The sequence below is a fragment of the Micrasema longulum genome, unplaced genomic scaffold (genome assembly GCF_059751315.1).
Source record: "Micrasema longulum isolate JH-2025_06_02 unplaced genomic scaffold, ASM5975131v1 h1tg000521l, whole genome shotgun sequence".
Taxonomy (NCBI): Eukaryota; Metazoa; Arthropoda; class Insecta; order Trichoptera; family Brachycentridae; genus Micrasema; species Micrasema longulum.
The window spans coordinates 338,045-357,862 of NW_028277718.1; the positions used below are offsets into that span (position 1 = coordinate 338,045).

General features: G+C 32.1%; 2 protein-coding genes across 2 annotated transcripts in view; one reads left to right on the top strand and one right to left on the bottom strand.

Annotated features, from left to right (window-relative positions):
* The window catches only part of LOC148280870 (acyl-CoA Delta-9 desaturase-like), a 202,620-nt gene that overhangs the window by 131,481 nt on the left and 51,321 nt on the right, over positions 1-19,818 (bottom strand). The window lies entirely within an intron of this gene.
* On the top strand, positions 235-18,561 carry LOC148280874 (acyl-CoA Delta-9 desaturase-like). The gene is made up of 7 exons (XM_088227660.1): positions 235-455; positions 7,065-7,174; positions 9,476-9,638; positions 11,322-11,495; positions 13,298-13,483; positions 17,425-17,585; positions 18,271-18,561. The coding sequence occupies exons 1-7, from the start codon at positions 250-252 to the stop codon at positions 18,432-18,434; spliced, it is 1,164 nt and encodes a 387-aa protein (XP_088083786.1). The 5' UTR covers positions 235-249; the 3' UTR covers positions 18,435-18,561.

Below are 19,818 nucleotides of genomic sequence, written 5' to 3' on the forward strand. Positions count from 1 at the left end.
CTGCGACCTGTGAAGATCTATTGCGACGGGTCCCAGTGAATAGTTCTCGCCCTTCAAACCCAGGTCTTTAGAGAGCCTGGCTTCTGTGTAGAAGGCGATAGCTCTCATTTTGCTTAATCTCTCTCATTGTAAACAACTCGTGTAAATTTATTTTTTTTCAAATCAGTGGTTTTAACCAAGAGCATTTTTAGTGTGGTCAAACGTTAGTTAAAAAATCACTGGATTTAATCCGCTATTTCAATCATAAAAATGGCCAATTTAAATAAAAAATTAAATCATAAATTTATTTTTAGATTACCACAGAAAATGGCGCCCGGGATGATGGCCGCCAACAATCTTCTTATTGCAGAGAGAACTTCTATTGCTGAAATACAAAAGGTGCCAACAGAAGAATCCCCAAAAATAGTGTACAAATATTCCAGCAGAAAAAGTGCCTTTGTCCATACAAAATACGAGTAAGAAAAGCGTTTATTTAATAATTTCGTACTTAATAAGTAATTTCGTAAATAAACAATGTTACTGTGCGATGAGTTCCGGTATTTTTATCTGGGGTGGTCTGGGACCATTGCGTAAAACTGAGGACTGAAGATGTGAGAGCGCTCGCCCCTTGTCTAATAGCCTGGTACTTATTTGGGACCTGGGCCCGTATTCTAATGGGAAAATTTAAAAAGTTATCTTTGGTTTTATCTACAAAATAAAATTAAGTTTACTGTATAAAAATTGAGTTCATTTTTATTAACAGGAGAAAATACATTTCATTTTTTTATTTTTATTTCATATTATTTTTACTGGGGTAGTAGCGGTCATTCACTGGTGATTCTGCTATTTTTTTAGAGTAATATTAATTATAATTGTAATACTCTTATTTCAAAAAAAAAGTAAAAGTACTTAGAAAAATTAACGTGTTTTTTATTGTTTTCTTTATTTTATACGCTTAAATAATGAAATTTATACCTTTAATGTGCATTTCACTACAAGCTGAACCTTAAGCGGTCATTCATTGGTGCTTTGACCTTATATACATCATTGAGTCATTACGTAAAGGACTTCTTTATATTTTATCATGAGACATAACAATAGAGTATAATTCATAACCTCCTTCCATATCTTTTCTTTCCTACCTGCTGACAAGCTTCTAAAATAGAAGTTTAGCGGGTTATCCCTTTAAAAAATAAAATAAAAAAAGGAATCAACAAATACACATAGAATTAAGAAAAGTCCAGAAAGAGCGTAGAATCATATTTGAATACATCGGACTGTGTCCAATAATCCCCCCACTATGGCCTACTTTCGCCGCGCGCGTTCGTGATGTCGCCGCGTAATGTTGCTTGATGAAAAATTAAAAAGAGCAATCTGTTAATTTCTCCAAAATTTAATTGTGTACGCGGAAACTTTGATTGACACAACAGAGTGTTTAAGTAAAGGGTAATTTAGTAAGAGTAATTGAATTAATGAACCTTGAACTTAAAATGTAAAATAAATTTTATTTTACATAAAACGGATATTTTTATATCATATTAAATAATATTTGATGTTTCGAAGATAATGTTGGTCAAATTTCTACCACAGAGTTGTTTAATTCGGGGTCTAATTTTCATTATTTCTCTTATTAGATGAGCAAAGTAGGGTAAAAATTTTAACTACTTTAGCAACACTAACGAAATTTCCACTTTATTTCTTCGACAATCTGATAGATGGAAGAATAATTCAATTTTTAAGTAATGCATTTGTCACATACACATTCGTTTGCTAATTACACGTGAAATGTAATTGCATCCTTTTTCTTAAAGATTCTAGGAGTATTTCTACACTTTAAAATGACACAACACGGCATACTTGAATTCAAATCAGGAGTAGCGTACTGAGCGACGTCTACAAAGAAATTAATGGGTCAAAACGTAAACCTACTCATTTATGAGTAGTAGAGTCGCCTTCTGTTTGATGTGCGTATGCGGTTTTTGGACTTTTTTTAATTCTATGGCTTCAAATTATTAGTCGGTAAAATAATGTTTGGTTGTTAAAAAACAACGATGTCAAAAAACAAAGGCAGTTGACTTAATAATATGTAAGTACAAGAATGAGGAAGTTCTGTCATTGTTTTAATTTATTTTTAAAAAATGTTTGTACGTATCGTTTTCTCATTGCTATAGTTTTTTTTAGTTTTGTAATTTTAAATTACTCCGCCCGTGACCTCACTTCTTTTCGTGTGGGTAAATTGTTGTGACATTTAAAAGTAGCTGTCAAAACATACTAAACTTAGAAAAAAATTGCTTTCCTAAAACCGGAAACCTATCGCAACACGTCTCAATGCTGAATTGATTTGTTGATTCACAAAAATTTGTCACGTCGTTCAAATAGTTTATATTTATAAAAACCATTTTTTATTTATTTTTTCATACATTTGCAAGAAACTCGCAGTTCAATTAAATGCTCTAATCCTTACAGCGTGTAAGAAAAAAATATATATTTTATTTCCAGTACCACTGAACTTCCTCATAGGGATATATTTTTTTAAGCGACATGCTCGTATTCAATACTCTATGACGCTTTTTGGATCCAACGTGTTAATGAAAAATGTAACTTAACCTCAACAATAAGCCACGATTTACGCCTTTGATGTAGATAATAATTTATTATGTCGGTAGGAAGGAGTATTATAAAAATAAGTTATTCTGTGTACCGGTTTATCTTTATAATTTCCTAGGTTTTTAAACTTATAATCTAATTGATTAAACAAACGTTGTCTTAATGAATGTTTCTTAATTCAAATTATTTAACACTTCACTTCAATGCCGGACTTTACCATGTACTTTTATTGGTTATTTTTATATCTACCTTTTAACACTTTTACCTAAGTAGATATTCCTATACAAATCGTATTTACTCAGATTCTAAATTCAAATTAATTCCAGGATATTAAATTAAGCATTTATCCCGTTTTATTGCTCAGCAGTTAGCAAGTTTTGTTAATTAATTTTTTTACTCGTATACGCCCAAAAGGCTTTTATCCCTTCCATTACTATGCCAAAAACATTCGCGTGTTACCGTGATGTGTATTTACTTATTTTATTTATTCAACCTTTTGTGCATAATGTAAATTGAATATTGGCGAGCTTATTGCCAAATGGCAATTTCTTCCAACCAACCAATAAAATAAAAGTTTAATTTTTATAATTCAAGTTGCAAAACATATTCAATAGAAAATAAAAATGCTAAAGATAATTGTATTTGTTAATAAATGACATTAAATCAATACTATTACTCTATAAGAAAAGGGAATCAAAAGGAAACAGGAAAGGAGGAGAGATTTAGGAAGAGAATAAAGATTTTTCTTCAGACATATATTATTTAACAACAGATACTGTAGTAATTTATTTGATAGTGGATAGTAGATGATTCTACAGTCGAGCCGCATAAACACTATGAGCTAGAGAAGAGAGAAGAATTGTGAATGGGTATTTTGAGGGTGTTTTGAGAATTAGAACAAAGAGGTTAACCTGAACTCATAGAAAACTGTAGTCATTACACATTTAAATAATGAGAGATTTAAAATTGGGGAAATTGAATATTCATAGGCAATTGCTTGTTGAAATCAAAAGTGACAATATTTTTACTATGATGGCTTAAAACATTAAAAAAACACTAGCTCCCGCTGGCAGCGCAGGCGAAAGAACCGCTCCTAACAAAGCTCGGAGAGCTACTAACAGGCGTCTGGCAGAAGTACTGGCATCTTTGCTGTTCGTGCGTGTGACACATGAAATCGTCTCTTTCGCTCCCGAAGATACCTTTAATATCGAAAGTCAGACGTAAAGAGTGTGTGAGGCAATTTAATATGCAGTTACTGTTATACTTCGTACTCCACAACATGCAACCCATTGGTAAACATTCTATTGTATTGGTGATTCATCTCCGATTGTTCATAAAATGCTTTTTTGTTCCAAGTTAGTATTAATTATTTAATAAAAAATATTATAACCGAAATATAAATGTATAAAAGAGGAATACCAAAAATTCTAACCGATAATTAATAACATTTACAGAAATATTAAAGTTATTAAATGCAATATGTACAAGCTAAATATCAGCGGGAAAGGAAGGTTTGAAGGAAAAAAACGTTTGAAATCAACACAATATTGCAACAGAGATGTAGAATATTTTAAAGAAGGGAATATTAAAGTCTAAGAATGTACAGGGCTAAGATCCGTCATTGGATGGTTTAATTGGTCACTTCGCGCACTGTATAACATTCACCATTCTGCCTATGTTTTCAGCTCTTCAACTTCACAAAAATATACTGTTGGAGAATAAAAGTCAATTTTTTTATTTTGACACAGGAAAAAATTATTTGAAAGGTAGTTTACACTGCAATATCTCATTGTTCCTGGAATGATACCGGAAGAGTAAGATTGATCACCTTATCTTCATATAACAGATTATCAATATACGCTGCATTTGATATACCAATGTAGTACCTTTTGCGCCACGGATTGCGTTAAGGGACAAGACAAATAATATATTAATTATAATTTCGAATAAATAAAAATAGATAAAATGAAGTTAATTAACATTGAAAAAGGTCAAGCCAATATAGGAAAAATATTTAAAAATCATTTTCATTATATTTACTTCTGAATTCTCAGAGAGAATTATCTCTGTATAAATTAAGGTTAATTATTTGTTTACGTTATTAAAAATTACAGATTCTATTTCACAAGTGAATGATAAAGGTAAGTGGGATGAAGTTGAATTGGCATGGTTAAGCTCGAAGTGTAATGTCTTTCATTTATGAATATATTGTGTACCATTATTGTATAGCCCTTGTTTCTCTTTGCTACATAGTTATATGTTCTTTTTGTTCAGTTTCGTGTATGTATGTTTCTTCATGTAACTAGGCCGTATATATAATAAATAAATAAAGGCATTATCTTTTTTTACATTTTTTTTACATCTTTTTTTTTATTTTTTTTATTTATTTACAAATTTAAAAAACCCGTTAGGGTTACATTAGAAATTTAATATTGTCTAGTCATTTTATGTCTCGTCTAGTCTAGTTAGTTCAGTCATCATGTGCTTTTTCAGAGTGATTTTAAATTTGTCTCCATTAAAAGTTTTCAAGTAGTAAGGTAGGTTGTTGTAGTGTTTAAGTCCATTATGTAGTATTTTTGACTGTCCTGTGTTTGTCTTTGCTTTTTCAATATGATAGTGTTGTTGTTGCCTGGTGTTATATTTGTGTATGTCAGCATTTTCGACTAATATTATGTCGTCGTCTTGTATGTTTCCCAGTGTTATTTTGTGCCCAATTTTTAAGGTCACAATTTTAGTCAAGTAGTTTATGTCAAACTGGTGTGTTTTTTTGTACAGTTCAGTCGTAGAGGTCAGGTAGGGTAGGTTGTATGTTAGTTTAAGAATTTTATTTTATTGTCTTTGTATTCTTGTTATGTCTGTCTTGTTGCCAGTTCCCCAGAAGGCGATCATGTAACTCTATTTACTTTTGACATAGGCTTCGTACATCATATTTTTTTCCTTTCTTGGTATAAAATCTTTAATTTTGTAGAAGAGACTATGATTTAATTTAATTTGCTCTAATTTTCCGTTACAGTGAACTTCCTAATTACGGTCAGAGCCACAATTTCCCTACACATAATAATCAAATGCGGTCATTCTTTTTTTCATTCAAACGTTCTTCCATATTTTCTCTCTGAATTATGTTACTAGAGCAATGTTTTTCACACGCTTATTTACCATTGATGTGTCTCAATTATTTGCTATTTTCATCATGTTTTTTTAAGCATTAAGGCCCAATTGGACGTAGTTATGCAGAAAGCAGTTAGCCATAGAAAAGTGAAAGTAAGATAATAGCACCTTTGTAAAAAAAGTGAATAATTAAATCTACCCAACAGTTGGAATGTTTCTGACTTTGACAAATAATGAACAATGAAAACATTAGTTTGTTTTATATTACAAACAAGAATCTAAATATGTATTTGACCAGTTTTGATGATTTTTGAAGTATCGTAAGATTTTCTAGTGCTGTGGGTGTTTTCTGCAAATTAAGAAATGCTGTTTTTGTGATGAACACTATTTTCAGAAGGTGATTATCACAATTTTTTGTATCAAAACGGCCTGGCTGTTTTTAGCAGAACATAGAATTGACTTTCCAGACCAATATCAATTTTTTTCAAAATGGTGGACTGGCTGCTTTCTGCATAACTACGTTCAATTACAGTGGTGAGTTACAGCCCAGAACATCTAGGCTTGAGAAAAATCATATTTATATTTTGAGTTCAGAACCTTGCATGCTTGAGTTAAGCGTCTTAACCACTACACTAAGGAAGCCACCAATTGTTTCGTATAGGAGCTAGGACCATCCAAAAATCCAAAAAAGCTCCTAGTTATATTTGCCGTCTTAGGACGTACTGTATACAAATATGATAATTCATTTTTAAAAATAGACAATGCACCTATCTAGAAAATTTTATTTTGTTCCTTTTTAAAAAAAAAACATTAAAATCGGTTCAGTTTTTAGGTGCAAAAAACGGGACAAAAACCAAATGTCGTGCAGTTGTCTTTTTTGCACTGTATTGGGAAGGCATCTACGAGGAAGTGACAGAAAGACAATTTTCAAATATCCATTCGTCAAAATTCTCTGCCACCGCATATCCTCTTAAGTATAAAGACGTCACGTCGTATCGAAAAGCAAGATTAATAACAATGCTTTTATATTTCATACTGATAAATAGATAGCTAAAACGACAAAAAAAGAAAGCTATGGAAAATGTCGCATCATAAAATGCATGGAAGTCTTTTCGTGTTAATTATTTTGGAATTTCCTTTTTATCATCTCTTTAAAAAATAGTTTATTATCAAAATAGACTTTGATGTATTATGTAATAATAAAATAATACATTTGTCGCTCCGGAACGTGCCAATGAGCCAGTGAACATCCACAAAAAAATTGATCACCTAAATACAATAAATTTTCAATATGTGTTTTGTGACTATTTACTTATTTTTTAGTTGGATAAATAAAATAAATAAAAAACTTCTGCTTTTCTTTTTTTCAGTTACAAGTACAAATGGAGAAATATAATTGTCTACATATATATGCATCTCACTTTTGCTTATGGAGTATACCTTCACTTCACAGCCACTAAATGGGCCACACTAGCTTTTGGTGAGTTAAAAGAAAACGAAGCTATTTTTTTTTACTCCACTACTTCGGGAATTACACTGGCTACGTTTCCCACAGAGGATGGAATACGAACTCTGTTGGCTTATGTATAAGTCACTGCACAACTCTGATCCGGAATATCTAAGGGAATTTTGCATTCCAGATGAACTGGCTGACAGAAGTCTTACGATCAGGAAAAGTTATTATATCTCTACGCAAACAACGCACTAAATTCGGTAAACGCGCATTTGCGGTCGCAGGCCCTATGGCATGGAACGCTCTTCCAGCAGAGGTATGAGAATGAAGTGATATTTTGGAAAAATCTCAAAACCCACTTGTTCTCTAAATCATTGGAATAAATCCATTGCATTTGATGACGAAATAAATTATTTTACTTAAATAAGTCCAAAATTATAAATTTATGTAATCACTTTGTAAAGCCCCCTTGGGGAATAACGTTACAAAAATGGCGCTTTATAAGTTATCCATAATAATACGATAAATCCGCAAAAATAGAAAAGGCCTATAACTATTAAAATGACGTAGAAAATTTTGTTGGAAAAAATGAAGGACAATCTTGGAAATGTATTAAAAATATTTATTTTGGGATCGAGCTGAAGAGTATCCTTTTGTTTGACTCCTGATAAAGTATGGGTACATTATGGAGATAACTTTAAGTGAATGGATCTAAACGTTTCCAATAAATATAGTATTTTTCTTTAACCTTACAATGCCCAATGTAGATCTGCTACATGCCGATAAATAATCAGTGTATAAAAGTGATTTCAAACATTTTGATCACTTGGCGACTAGTTTATTATATTTTTAACATATAAGCCATTATAATTTGTTTTAAAAAGTCACCACCAGTGGAAAAATTCTCGTAAAAATTTGAAACAATAAGTCAGTTGCACGTATTCTGTCAAAACTGTACTTTGGAAAAAGTTCAAGGTTTTTTTTTTAAATTTTATTTATTTAACTTTTTGTACATAATGTTATTTGTACATTGGCGGGCTTATTGCCAAATGGCAATTTCTTCCAACCAACCAATAAAAGGTTGATTTTTTTGTTTTTTTCAGATTTGAAGTAAGAATTCTATGGGCGGGGGAACAATCACTTAAGTGTTTTTTTGTGTTTCAAACATTGCAGGAATCAAATCTAATATATTTTTTTAAAAGAAAAAACAAATATTTGCGTTTTTAAGATTTCCCCAAATATTTCATTCTGAAGGCCACTTTCAACGAGTTATAAATAATTCACTATTCGAAAATGGGATGAAGTTGATGTAGAAAGGGATTCGAACCACGGACCTTTGAGCAGTGAATCCGAGACATTAGCCACGGTGCCACAACCCGATCCAAATAAAATGAAAGAATACCATTTTTTTCTCCATACTTATAGGAATTTGATGATTGCTAATAATCAGGAATTCATACTCATGTGATATGTCTTTAATGTAACGTCGTTTAAGGAATAAAGTTAGAAAAGGTTCTTCTGCGAGAAAACTGTTTTTTATCCAATAACTAATAAATTTATTTTGTGTGATAAATTATATTGATAATACTCTCCTTATTAACGTTATTTGACATTACGTATTTTGGAATACGTGTGAACATAGGGGCATACTACAAAATTAGCAAATTAAAATAATTTAAATAAGTTTACTTATATATTGTTCCCCTGCCCATAGAATTGTTTCCGCAACTTTCATTATTATATAAAAATATATTAATTATTATATTAAATCATAAGAATAGACATTTTTTATTTTCCTTAAATTCTTGTAGCGTTTTAACATTTTAATGTCCGATATGGCATACTGTTCACATAAACTAAAATATGAAATTAAAACTTGAAAAACTTTACTTTTTTTTTCATTATTTTTCCCAGTATTTGCATAAAAAACATACATAAAAATAAGTTTTTAGATAAAATTAGAAAAATTATGCATCGAAGGGTTAATAGCAGGTATTATATACTTTTCATCATCATCATTCCCTTTCCGCACCTAATGGTGCACAGGGCACTGCATTGGTACACCAATCGTAGCGTATCTTGATCATTTTTGTTACACGAAGGTGAGATGATCAGTCTTACGCTTCAGGTACCAAGCCAGGGACTATAAAATATTCTAGTGTGAAAACACCCTTTTAAATATACATTTCATATCGACCATGTCGGAAATCGAACCCGAGACCTCTTGCATGGCAGACTAACGCGCTGACCATTTCACCACAAGACCGACATTTTTTTACAATCTGTAAATTTGTATTGCTAATATTAAATGTCTTGTTATAATTCTAGGCTGGCCATATGGATTACTCAGCGGTATGGGAATAACTGCAGCTGCCCACAGATTCTGGTCCCACAAGTCTTTCAAAGCAAGTTGGCAGTTTAAAATACTCATGGCATATGCTCATGCTACCACTAACCAAAACAGCATCTACAGATGGGTGAGGGATCATAGGTACAGAAAAAACAAGTTAATTTTTCACCACCGAAATTTGCATTGGATACTCTCTATATCTAGATCAGTCTTTCTTAAAGAGGAGGCTAAAAGCCTTTAAGGGGGTGAGGTAGAAGGCTTAGATAAAAATGAGGGACGTTGAAGCAATCTAAAAGGGTGATGGCCGATGGCAAAACGCGAAAAACTACATTTTCCTAGCCGGTTTTTATTTTATTTATCACTGCTTTCTTAGCCCGTGTGCCGTGTCTGTAACAATCTAGTCACAACATTTTTCAACAATATTTTGAGTTTGTCCAAATTTTTGTAGACAAGGACTGGATTCAACTCATTGGCAGGTCATAAGCCCTGTAGATGCCTAGACTTCTATATTACTTTCTCTTAAATGTTCTTCATCTCTGTTGTAAAATGTCAATATAAACAGCTCCCCAGGGAGTTGAATCCAGTCCTTGTCTACAAAAATTTGGACAAACTCAAAATATTGTTGATAAATTACCTGGTCCATGAAGAAGTATAGAAATTGAAAAAATAATATTTTTAGGCGTTGCCTAGTATGTAGGTGAAATAATTCAAGTAGATGAATCTCACCCGCATAAATAAAGGTTTCAGCTCTTTAACTTCACAAACATCAACAGATGAAAGAATTGAAGGAATATAGATGTTCAAATATAGGCAGAATGGTGAATGTTACACAGTGTGTAAATTGGCCACTTAAACCAGCCATTGACAGGTCATAAGCCCTGTAGATGCCTAGACTTCTATATTACCTTCTCTTAAATGTTCTTCATCTCTGTTGTAAAATGTTAATAACAACATTTTTCTGTTGAATTCAATGATATTAACAAACTTGTTAGCTTTTGGTGAGTGAGGAGTGGTGAGACCAAAAAATGATCGCGCCACTCGCCAGATAGCAGATGGACGCTCGAATTTCGCTTGTATTGCTAGTTCGCGGAATTTGCCGTTGCTTTTACGATATATTTAGTTAATTTGCCACCGTACCTCACTAAAAATAAATGCAATTACCTACCTTGTACTAAGATTCTTCCGATCTCAATGTTCGAACTTCTCTCTCGCGACAGGTTCTATCAGATCCTGTGGTCAAATCGGCACTTGTTGGTTGCTTGATTATTGATTCATACGAAAACACGACACAGAGAATTGGATTGACCTATTAATAGCTTAAAAACATGTTGGCGATCGCGCTGACAAATTCAAAATCACATGTGCATTCGGTGACAATTCAGTTGTTATTCTGCATTAAATTGCATCAAATTCATTTTCTGTATACGATAAGTTGTAAAATGTTTTGTTTTAATGTTAATAAAAATACTTCTAATTATCCCTTTTCATTTTTACAAAGGATCATTTTAAATGTATGTTTGAACTCAAAAATAGGACAGGACAAGTTTAAAAATAATAATTGCAATAACAGTTTTTAATATGGTGGGTTTAAACATTTTGCTAGGCTTTAGAAAATTTTACATTCTGAAAGTGAGAGGGGGTAGGTGTGAGAACCTAAAACCTAGATCATTATTTTTTTTACACTACGCCCGCGTGTACTGCTTCACTAACCAAGTATAAAAATACTTCCTAAACAAACCATATTATATTGTTATGTTTTATACGTACTGAGTTGAAATACCTTTACGTAATTTATTTTTTTCTCTTAAATAGTTATTATTGCAGGTGTCACCACAAGTTTAGTGAGACTGATGCCGATCCCCATAATGCAAAGAGGGGATTCTTTTTCTCCCACATTGGGTGGCTGCTGGTGACAAAACACCCTGACGTCCTTAAAGGAGGACAGACGATCGACATGTCCGATATAAAGAATGACCCCATCGCAATGTTTCAAACCAAGTAAATACATTTATTCATTTCACATCAATAAATTTTATTTATTTTTTTAGTAATGTTAATTTCATAGGTCTACTATTAATAATTGTCAGTAATTAATTACAGAATTTGAAGAAAAAATACACGGAATATTTCAATTTTAAATTCAAATACCTAAGCAATTGAAAAAGCGTATTTTTTCCTAGATTGCTACACATGTTTAAGTAATACTTAATCCGTCAATTTTCGGCCATTTTGGACGCGCCGTTCGTTTTTGACAGACAAACTAGTTGAACGCGGTTTAAAGTTATCGGTGAAATTTTGAAGATTATTCCGGAGTTTAAAAAAAGGCCTATGTTTCTCTACCATGGAGGAAATGAAGATCGAATCGCTGATGAAACTGAAGACCTGAAGAATTAGAAGACTGAAAAAAACACTGGCATAAGTGCATTATATCCGATAGTGATAATTTTAATTTTAATTTTGAATTTAGGACAGTACTTATATCAAAGAATAAATAAAGATTTATTTTAATATACACGAATTCTGTGTATTTTTTTAATGAATTTTTTTATATCACAACATGAACAATATCCTCATTCTAGTACTGAGAGAACCCTTTTATTACCCATTCACCGCTTTATTCTTTTTTGGCCTTCTCCTTTACAGTAGCACCTGCTTGATTGTAGAAGAATTTACCTTTTAATAATAGCAACGCTTTCATTGACATTTAAATCAAGATTGAAATGTCACTATCTAAATATTTGAGTTTCTCTTTTCTTCTCATTCATTCCTTCAAAACCGCCTTTCCTCTCTCCATGGTATAAATTAAATAAATAAAATAAAATATATTAATGATCGGAAGATATCATTTTTAAAACATTAGATCAGAAGATTGACATCAAAGCCTAATTCATATTTTGCAATACAGTTTTATATTAACGTTTTACAATTTAGAAATAGCTTTAAAATGTATTTGAATATGATTGTTTGCACATGCATTTTTTTTCCTATTAAATGATATGTTTTTTATTATTTTATTCGTTTAATACAATATATTACTTTCAACTTTAGACTCGTTTACTTAAAGAAAGATTAATCTCTTTTGAAAAATGTCTTTTTTTATATCCCCAACAATGAAATACAACCTGTTTGCAACGAGGAAGTTAAGTACCTTTTTAATTTATTATTTAATAGACTATTAAACTAAGCCATTTTTTTTTTAGTGTTATCAGCGCTATGGTTTTTTTAAAGTTTTGTATTTCTGAAATCAAATGAAGTGACGTCAGATGTTGTTCTCTGTTAGTTCTGCCGATTGGTTTGTTTACAGTTAGCCGACCGGATATTCTTCACCGCTCTCATATCATTGGTTGGTTCATATAAACCAGTGACATCGATCAAAGTAGAGCGATTTCAACAAAATATTTTGTGTAACTTTTTTCGTACATTTTCAAGAAACTTTGCCGTACAATTAAATGCTCTAATTTTTACCGCGCGCAAGAAAACATTTTTGTATCCAATTTCCCGTAGAGCTTAAATACTTCATTACGTATCTCTCCTGTGACCCTTGTTGTGAAATAGCAAAGATTCTTGCCCCTCCCACGAAAGTTGAGGTTTTGCTTGAAAGTTTCGGGTTCCCGCTTTCAGTGAGATCACAGTAATAATAAAATTAGTTTTTTTTTATTTTCAAGCCTTGATATTTCTTGCAGTAATTTGGCTTCTTGATATCCTTGTGAAAATAAAATGCATTGAATTAAAATTAATTATTTGCATTACATGACATGAAGATATTTTTTTTTACTATTTATCGTTTATTTTATTTTTAGGTATTTTGACATCATTGGTCCAATGGCGTGCTTTGTCGTTCCTACAATCGTCCCTTGGCTCTGCTGGGGGGAGGACTTCTGGGTGTCGTGGTATGTGGTAGCGTGCATGAAGTTCGTTCTCATATCGAATTTGACGTGGTTCGTTAACAGCTTCGCGCATGTCAAAGGAATGCAGCCATATGACGTGTAAGTATTTTTATCATCGTCGTCATCATTCCATGTCCGCTCCTCCCAAGTCAGGTTCTCGTCCCGAAGTTCTGACATAAACTGCCGACAGTCAGCAGTGGATGTCCAGGACGTCGAAAACCTGATGCCTTGTAAACTAGGCAAGCGTGGTTAAGGCTCTGAGGAGGCATCCGCATTATATGGCCCTGCCAACCGTATCGCCTCCGCTTGATGACATTTGTTGTCACTGGACTTGGCTGCGTTTGTTCTCTTATTTCTTCATTCCTCACAAAGTCAAACCATCGCACACTCGAGAATTTTCTGAGACACCTATTCTCAAAACTCAGTATTTGCTGTTTTGGGCCCTAGTGAGGTGTCACGATTCGCATCCGTAAAAGATAATAGGTAATATGCAGGCGGCATTTTTCACTCAGTAAATATTCGATTGATAGTGAAGTATTATTTAAAAGTCCCTAAACTGGTACCTGAAGCGTTAGACTGATCACCTTACCTTCATGTGACAAAACTGATCAAGATGCGCTACGATTGGTGTACCAATGCAGTTCTCTAAGCACCATTAGGTGCGGAAAGGGAATTATGATGATATGATGATGAAATATTCGATCTCCAGACAGCCTTCATACTGTTGAAGGTGACGGCTGCTACTCCTAGCCCACTCTCAGTTCTTTTTGAACGCTTAAGTACTGTATGTTCCACGAGATTGGACACTTGATTAGAGAAAATTATTGTTGAATGGTTGAAAGAAATAACCATTTGGCAATATGCCGCCAGTATAAATAATGCGTTCAAATTTGATTTATATGTATCGGATACAAAACTACGGCTCCTCGTTTTGACTGAAATTGTTTGTCTTTTATATTTGTATAATAACGATTGTTATTTTTTACATTTGATTATCTAGGCATTTATAATCAATTAGTTTTAGTTTTTTTTTGTTATTGTTATTTAAGTATAGAATTACCTATACTTTAAAAGATAAAAAATTTCCATCTCAGAACAGGCTGAGCCATGTTAGGTAGAGACTATACTAAACAAAAAACGCTCCGTTTTCATTTTCTATTCATTAGTTTTATACAGATTCCCTGTTATTTAATACGTAAACTTACGTTTTAAAAAGAATACATGAAGATATTTATTTTTAAGTAGGATAAATATTTATACAGGTAAACTTCACCAACAAGCCACAAAAAGTAGCTTGGTGAGGTTTTCACATTTATTAGGAGTATTTTTTATTTACATGAACTTTTACAATTAAATAAATAATTTTTTTTTTTTTATATAATTAATTTATTTTGTATTTGGATACGATTTTTCGAAAAGTTAAATTAATGTAAAAAAAACACTAAGTTGTCAATAAGTTAAAAAAACCACCAACTTGTGAAATGCTTTTTTTAATACATCTTAAACTGAGTTCTACGTAGGTGCGAAGGTTTTCACGGTCACTGTTATCAATATTATGTATCTTTTTTGGGTAATACCGTGTATGTTGGATTTGATCCGACGTTTCGGCTACCATTGCAGGAGCCATCTTCAGGGAAAACTGTGTGTTTTATAAAGAAATGTATGTGTTTATGTACTAGTAATTTGTACCGTGTGTACCTGCTGACTGTGACACGGTACAAATTACTAGTACATAAACACATACATTTCTTTATAAAACACACAGTTTTCCTTGAAAATGGCTCCTGCAATGGTAGCCGAAACGTCGGATCAAATCCAACATACACGGTATTACCCAAAAAAGATACATAATATTGAGTTCTACGTGTTTATTAACCCAAGTGGGCAACCATTTTGAATTAAAACATGTGCTCTTTCCCCGTGTAGAATGGTCGCATAATTTAAACATTGCCTTTAAAAAAAAACAATAGCTGTTTAAGCCATTTTCATAAATATTTTTAATTGCAATCCTTGGTTTTATTTTACAATGCATTAGTATTCAAATTTTATTAACATCGCTATCCGGTAATATGCAATATTGTGATTTTTATATTGCCTTGAAATTTTGTATCACATTATTAGTTTGACACCTCTTTTAAAATGTTTAAATAAATTTCTCTGTATGCGGCCTCTTGAATATTTGATATTATTCACTTCGAAATGCCATTTTATTTATTTTTTAATTTAAAAAAAGATAGTGTTATAAACAAAATAATATACGTTGCAGGTAGGGCTTCCAGTCTCGATACAATTTTAACACCATCGATTTCTTTTCACGTTCCCAACCATGTCACCAGAAGTAAAAATCTGCTTTTTATAAAATCTTCTAAGAGCAACTCTTGTTTTTACGGCCCGATGTCCAGAATGTGTAGATTAGTCAATTCGTCACACAACTTAGAATTTTTTGGGATTGATCATCCGGCATTTTTAGATCTCTTCGCCACTAAAACAGTGTGGGATGAAGATAGACTGGCATGATTTTGCTCGAAGCTGATTATCGTGTTTATGAATATATTAAAGGTATATACCTCAAAGTATTAAAGGGTTACCTAGAGAGGAGCCCAAACGTAGGAAAACCATCTATGACTATTAGGTATTAAGTTAGCTACAGTTTGCAGCAAAACAATGGGCCGTACTCAGGTCGAGAATTTCCAAATGGATATTAATTTGCATTGTTATTACTTTTAAATATGTACCTGTGTATTTATCATTGCGGGGTTATTCCAATCTATTTTTCTATAATTCGCCTAAATTTATTTTATAAAACTGAAAATACATGTTTGTGTTAATTTTTAAATTTATGTATTCATTTTATTTACAATATATTTATGTTATATTTATTGAGACATAAATCCCAACTCCATTGAACCAACGTCCCGTGTTGAGTTTGTTTGTTTGTCCGTCACATCTCCGAAATGGCGAGTCGGGGTGACCTGAAACTTATACACCTCATTTAAGATGCGATTTAAAGGTTAACGTTGCTATTTTCGAGTAAAATTTTAATCGACCTCTACTTAATAAAAACTCAAACTTTATATGGATGCCTAGTGCGGCCGTGACGTATTGCTCATAATAAACTCTCATTATCAACAGTAAACATACTTCAATTCACTTATTTATCTCCTTAATTGAGCAAAAATAGTATCTGAAGTAAATATGTTGATATACGGAAAGTTTTAAGCAACATTATACCCGTATCGGGACAATAAATGCCAAAAAATCAATTTAAATCATGGGAAAATATTCGGGGAATCAATAAACTGTGAAAACTGGCTCTTTTAACACATTTGACGTTCCTACTGCTGCAACCAAACATATTTCAATTCACCATAGTTGATTTTGATTTATTATAACGTTAATATCCAAGTTATTTACAAACAAAGCCAAGCACAGCTACAATAGCATCCGATCGAACCGTTATGTTTATGTTCTCAAATAAAACAAAATGGCCACCAATTGGTTGCTAACCAACAAACCAACATCGCATGCGTACTATGAAACATAGTGATAAGGGCTTTTCTTTAGGTTACGCATTATTTCTATTGGGTATATGCCATTATTTTATTGCCCTTGTTTGTCTTTGCCACATAATTATGTGTGCCTTTTATTCAGTTCCTTGTACATTTATTTTTTATGTTTCTTCATGTAACAGTTGTTATTGGCTTAGGGCCTAAGGCTAAAGCCTTAATCTTCTTCCCTAAACATATTTAATTACAGGTTACCGACGACGATATTTTCAATTTTCGTACAAATACACATTTGCGTACATAAATTTCTATTTCACTGTGTAGATAGTCGAAGATATCTTTCGATTATAATTGCCTCCCAGGTGATAAAATATGTTTATTGTGGTAGCTATCAAGAAATGAAGAGGATATCAGGTGACATAGATTAATGTTGGGATCGAGTTCTTGGTGCCGATCAATTCTATGATTTTTACTAAAAAAATAGACAGTTTAAACAATACGTAAATTAAAATAAGTTTTTTGTCATAATTTTAGAAACGAGGCTGGAGCACAACATAAGCTGCTGCATATCTTGACAGTCGGAGAAGGCTGGCATAACTATCATCATGCCTTTCCTTGGGACTATGCATCAGCAGAACTTGGAGATAGTTCGCTGAACTTCACAACGGCCTTTATTGACTTCTTTGCGTTATTTGGTAATTCATTAATTTTTTTTCTTCTTTTTTTTTTTTGAAAAGGGTCTGTTGAAAGACGTGCTGACTCCTAATTCAATTAAAAAACACCGATTTCTATTTATGAAATGAAGATCGACTTTTTATAAGAAAATACTATATGGCCTGTACTTATTTTTGTGCCACACATATTTTCGTACGCAAAATATTGTCGAAGATTAAAACTGCGAAGCGTAAGATCGATCACCTTACCTTCATGTGAAAGATGGTGTGTACATGCTGCATTTGGTGTACGTATGCAGTGTCTTATGCACCACATTCGAATAGGTACGTATGTATAGTTTGTCCAAATATTTGCAGACAAGTACTATATTTCAATCTAGACAGAAAAAAAAACATTTTTGATTGGGCGCTATTCTGATTCTTTTCTACTCCCTAGAGAGTGGTTAATTTAGGGAATTTTTTTTATCGCAGGTGAATCCACTTTGTTTCATTTGTCAAATTACGTAAAAAAAACTGTTTAAAAAAGGAAAAAAACTAATGCGGTTAAGTCAATTCTACCTTATGAAGGCCCTACTATTTTCGTTTTTTTTTTTAATAGTATCGATATATAAACATTCAACCTGGTTAGATACATAGACGTTTGTATTTTTAACTAATAAATAAAATAAAGTGATACAATAATCAGCAAATGAATATATTTTTTCAGGGTGGGCATATGACAGGAAGAAAGTTCCCTTGGATGTTGTGAAAAGGAGAGTCCTTAGATGCGGAGATGGGTCTCACGACTTTAATAAGGGTCAGGATAACCTATGGGGCTGGGGTGACAAGGATATGCTGGATGAAGACAAAATATACGGAGAGGATTTTTAAGGATGAAATAAATAGTAAAATATTTTTAATGTTTGAAACACTACCTTATTGAAACAAAAGTAATCAATAGATTTAAATTAAATTTCTTAGTTTTTTATCCACCACTTTATTTTTCAAATTTATTATAAACGGCAACACGTTGCGTTTTTTGGGGTTAAGTGTTAAGCTAAAACAGTGTAAGTTACTCTCCAAGCGTAAGAGTTAGTCTATTTTTTTGGAGAGTTACAGTGATAACATTTAATAGATGCGTAAAAGTAGATAAGTTTAGAATTTTACAAAAATATGTACTTTTTATGAAATTTATTAAAAAAAATATAAAAAATTACAAATTTACCCTGAAGAAGACGATGTGTTGTTGGAAGTCGTAAGTTAATAATTTATAAATTTAAAAATAAAAAGGCGCTTTAAAAACAAAGTATTTGAATCTATTAAATAATGACATGTGTATAAATCCTTAAAATAAATTATTGATGGTTTTGGGGATAACGTTAGGCTTATCGAGTGATTAATATTTTTATTCATGGTGTGTTTAATCGCAATAAAAATGTTTTTAATATCATCACGTTTGGTTTATTTCAGTTTTATAATACATTAAAATTTGATATTGAGATTTCTTATTAGGATTTTATCTTTATAAATTATTAACATTTTTATTATTTCCAAATGTTAGTATTTAAATACTGGATTTAAGCCACTAGGAAGTTTATCAGATGTGGGATGGTAAAAATAATGTTGGATTTTAAACATTGTGGTCTGAGAAAAAGTATGAAAATTGAAAAGCATTTTTAGGCGGTGTTAAGCAGGCGAATTAATTTAAACAAGTGTCACCCACATCAACAAATACGTTACAGCTGTTTAATTTTATTAAAATTAAAACAAAAAATAATTCATAAATATTAATTTTAAAATATTTAAGGTTAAGTAAAGATACATCTGAAATTTATTTTGAACCATCTTAGAATAACAAAGCACTTCAACTCGTGCGGTGCCTAGATCAGAGATCCACTCTCAAGTCTGTTTTGCTCTAAATATGTCTTACCTTCATGTAACAAAAAAAATCAACATTCACTGCAATTGGTGAAGCAATGTAATGTTTTGAAAAAATTGAAAATTAAAAAATTAAAAATAATAACTAGGTATACTTGCAGAAAAATATCGATCCCCTACGTAATTTTATCGTGTCGTGTTAATTTTTACGTACGTACGAAATAGGCTTTTAGGTCAAACAGCACTATAACGTCGCTGCACGCCAGCGGCACTGCGCGACAAAAATGTCTATGGAGCACAGCTCAAGTGCGCCTTGTTTCATCCTAAACAGTAATAATATTTCAACAATGTTTTGAGTACCTCCAAATGTTTGCAGACTGGCTGGATTTCCTCCCTA